At 51.1% G+C, this 3,100-nt stretch overlaps 1 protein-coding gene across 1 annotated transcript; it reads right to left on the bottom strand.

Moving 5' to 3' along the window:
• Positions 1 to 609: 609 nt before the first annotated feature.
• Positions 610 to 2,498, bottom strand: LOC133915192 (remorin 4.1-like). Its single transcript, XM_062358264.1, has 2 exons — positions 1,722 to 2,498; positions 610 to 979 (listed from the first exon to the last, which is right to left on the bottom strand). Exons 1-2 carry the CDS (start codon positions 2,358 to 2,360, stop codon positions 788 to 790), a joined length of 831 nt encoding a protein of 276 aa, XP_062214248.1. The 5' UTR covers positions 2,361 to 2,498; the 3' UTR covers positions 610 to 787.
• Between the last annotated feature and the right edge of the window lie 602 nt (positions 2,499 to 3,100).

Raw genomic sequence — 3,100 nt, 5'->3', positions numbered from 1 at the left:
TCTCCGTTGTGCCTGAACTACGGCAAGTGCCAGCGAGACCCAGCTAAGCATCTCCCCTTCGCCGATGTTACGTCCACGAATGATGCTGGTTCGCCTGTCGACGCGAAAGCATCCTCTGCTGGTCAATCACACCAATCCCTTTCATGATTGGATCGTACCTTGGATCAATCCCCCCTTCGGATTGCATGGCCCCAAATCAAGATGGCCTTGTCATGAGGTGTACGTTCCGACGTGCAGGTCAGGGCGAGGGAAGGGGCTCTGCTCTCTCTTGGAGTCGGCATGCTCTTCTCCGCCAGTCGTGATGATGTGTGACTGCTGCTGATGCAGTGTTCAGAGACATGAGTACGTGAGATGTTTCTTGAAGATAACAAGCGTGTAGCTTCTGATCAAGATACAGGATGATCATGACAAGTGAATGACTGTATACAGATAGTATCAAAACGGTAAGAAAAGCTTATTGTTTCCTTCACATATTCTAGTGATGTGGTCCTATTCTCTGCACTGGTAATAGTTCTTGCAGAGTTAATATGGTTCTGATAATGTTTGCGCGGTTCAGCAAACAGATCGTTCAAACACCATATGGATAATTGGATATAGTACAAGCCAACAAAAAAGAAGAAAGGCCACCAGTACATATAAAGCTTACAAATTCTTTTTACAATTAGGTTCTCGGATGCAGCACAGCACATCAGCAGCAGACATCGATCACACACAGAGCACCAGGTTCGGCGCACAAGCACTGGGCATAGGTGGTGGAGAATGGCGAGGCGGCAGTGAGCGACTGAGGCTAGAAGAAGGAGCGCTTGGTGGGCACCCTCCCGACGGCCTTCATGAAGTTGGCCAGCTCCAGCACCTTGGCCAGCTTCAGCCCTCGCTTCGCCTCCGCCGACGCCCGCTTCTCCTCCGCCTTGCGCCGCGCCTTGGCGACGTCGTTCTGCGTCTTCTCCAACGCCTTGGCGCGCTGCTCGTCCAGTTTCCTCTGCGCAATGGAGCGGTCAGAACACATCGTCTGTGAGTGAGTCATGTTTGAGGAGATCGACATGCGTAGCGTAGCAGCTGCCAATCAACTGTAATGAAACCTGTTTTGCAGAACAAGGACTACTCTGATAAAGCTATGAAACCAACGTGTTAACGATGTATGATGGTCAAGTGAGAGCAGTCGCCCTTTGCTCTGAAACGTTGCATGGTTGAGCTGATTATCAGTGTTACACACATGCCTGGATAAGTAAAGAGGGTCATGGACAAACTCTGATGTTACACACCTTGAAAAAGTCAGGTTCTTTTTTTCCTTATGGAAATTATGTTGCAAGAGCAAGACTGAACCCCCCCTTTTTTTCTGTAAGAGGACCGAATAGTTTAGAGTTCTGAAGATACCCATAGTCCTCTGTTTTCAGTTTGCCAATCACAAAATCACACAGATGCTGATTGCGCCGATAATCTGCTTAAAACCATATTGATTTCTACAGGACAACAAAATTGGCAATTTAGCATATGCGATTGTCAGGTTTTACTTTTTCTCTTCTCGTGAAAGAATTGTTAAGCTCTTCTGCTGATATATATCAGACTCGATTCGCACGATTTAGAAAGCAAAGATCATACCTTGCAGGCAGTCATGAGGATATAGAAATTATAGACTACTCTGGGAAGCTATTGCGTAGTGAAATTTTCCTTAGAGAAAAAAATAAAGCAAAAGGGAAAAAATTGTGTCTCTCGTTGATTACCTCAATCTTCTTGAGCCATGCGGAGGCCTTCTCCACCTGCTCGGTCTCCCAGCCGTTGATGACCACCTCCTCCCTCTTGAACCGGTTGTTGATCTTGGCCACCTCCGCCGTCTGCCACGCCGTGACCTTGGTCTCCACCTCCTCCTTCTTCACCTGCCGCGCCTCCACCGGCGGCTGCGCGGGCCCGGGCCCCGCGGGCACCACCTCTAGGTCCAACGGCACCCTGGACCTGGCCGGCGTCGCGATCGGGTGGCTGTCCGGCACGATGGCCAGCGGGTTGGTCTCCTCCAGCTCGTCCTCGCCGATGCTGGTGAGCTGGTCGGCGCCGGCGCCGTTGTCGTAGCCGCCGCCGGTGCTGTTGCTGTTGTTGGTGCCGGTCTGCATGGTCGCCCCGGTGGCGACCATGGCCGTGAACTCGCGGCTCATCGTCATGAACTGCTCCTCGGAGGAGAAGGAGCGGTGGCTGGCAGTGTCCCAGGACGCGGAGCCCGTGCGCGTGGGTGGCGTCGGCGTGGGCGTCAGAGGGTGGATGTCGCGGAACGTGGTGGCCTCTTCGTCGTCATTCGCGGCATCGTAGGTCGTCGGCGCCGAAGGTACTGGCGGTGGTGCTACTGCCGGTGCCTGCTGCTCATGCAACATGTGGTGGTCGTCGCCGGCGGGAAGCTAGCTAGGCGCCACCATGCATGAGAAGGCCGCCTTGCGTGCAGGCGTGTCTGTGCGTGGCGAGGTGAGCAGGTGAGGCGAGGTGTGAGTATATCAAGATGGGCGGATGGGCAGGGCAGGCAGTCGGTCAAGTGATGGCCATGGCTGATGGGGTCCGCCGGCTTGTCCATTGGGGCACCCGGCGGTGACACGTAGCTAGCTGCCGGTGGAATTGGCCAAGCTCCAGTGCATGCACCGCGTGGCCGGGGCTTGGGTTGTGGTGTTCCTGGCTTCCCGTTCACCTCCTAGAGATTGGGGACTACCGCAGATGGGCGCTTCTCCAATTCGATCGAGAAACTTCTCTGCTATCTTCCTTTTCAGCTTCTTGTCTTCTAATTAGGTTTTTCAATGCAAATCAGGACATATATAATTCACTTATACTATATTATACTTATCTTCAACACAAATTATATATAAATTCTCACTAAACACACACACGTACCTTTAACTACAAGAAAAAATCTCGATAGGATTCATGGGTTGATAACCCACAACTGGCCGTCCCTCCCACCAAGAGCGAGCCAACCAAGCGGTTAGCTAGAGTAAGTACTCCTAATTGATTTTTTTAGTAATACTAATAAAAATCAATAAGAAGAAGAAAAATAATATTAATCATCTACTTATATAGCTTGAAAGTGTGAGTTTTATTATTTACATGCGTATATAATGTCCGGAAA

This window comes from Phragmites australis, chromosome 4 (assembly GCF_958298935.1).
Source record: "Phragmites australis chromosome 4, lpPhrAust1.1, whole genome shotgun sequence".
NCBI lineage: Eukaryota > Viridiplantae > Streptophyta > Magnoliopsida > Poales > Poaceae > Phragmites > Phragmites australis.
This window is presented reverse-complemented; position numbering and strand designations above follow the sequence as displayed.

What these genes read in the sequence shown, in the direction of transcription:
- LOC133915192 (XM_062358264.1), bottom strand. Translation starts at nt 2,360, where the DNA reads ATGTTGCATGAGCAGCAGGCACCGGCAGTAGCACCACCGCCAGTACCT. An exon ending in CATGGCTCAAGAAGATTGAG is followed by an intron (nt 980 to 1,721) that starts GTAATCAACGAG and finishes TCCATTGCGCAG; the next exon opens with AGGAAACTGGACGAGCAGCG.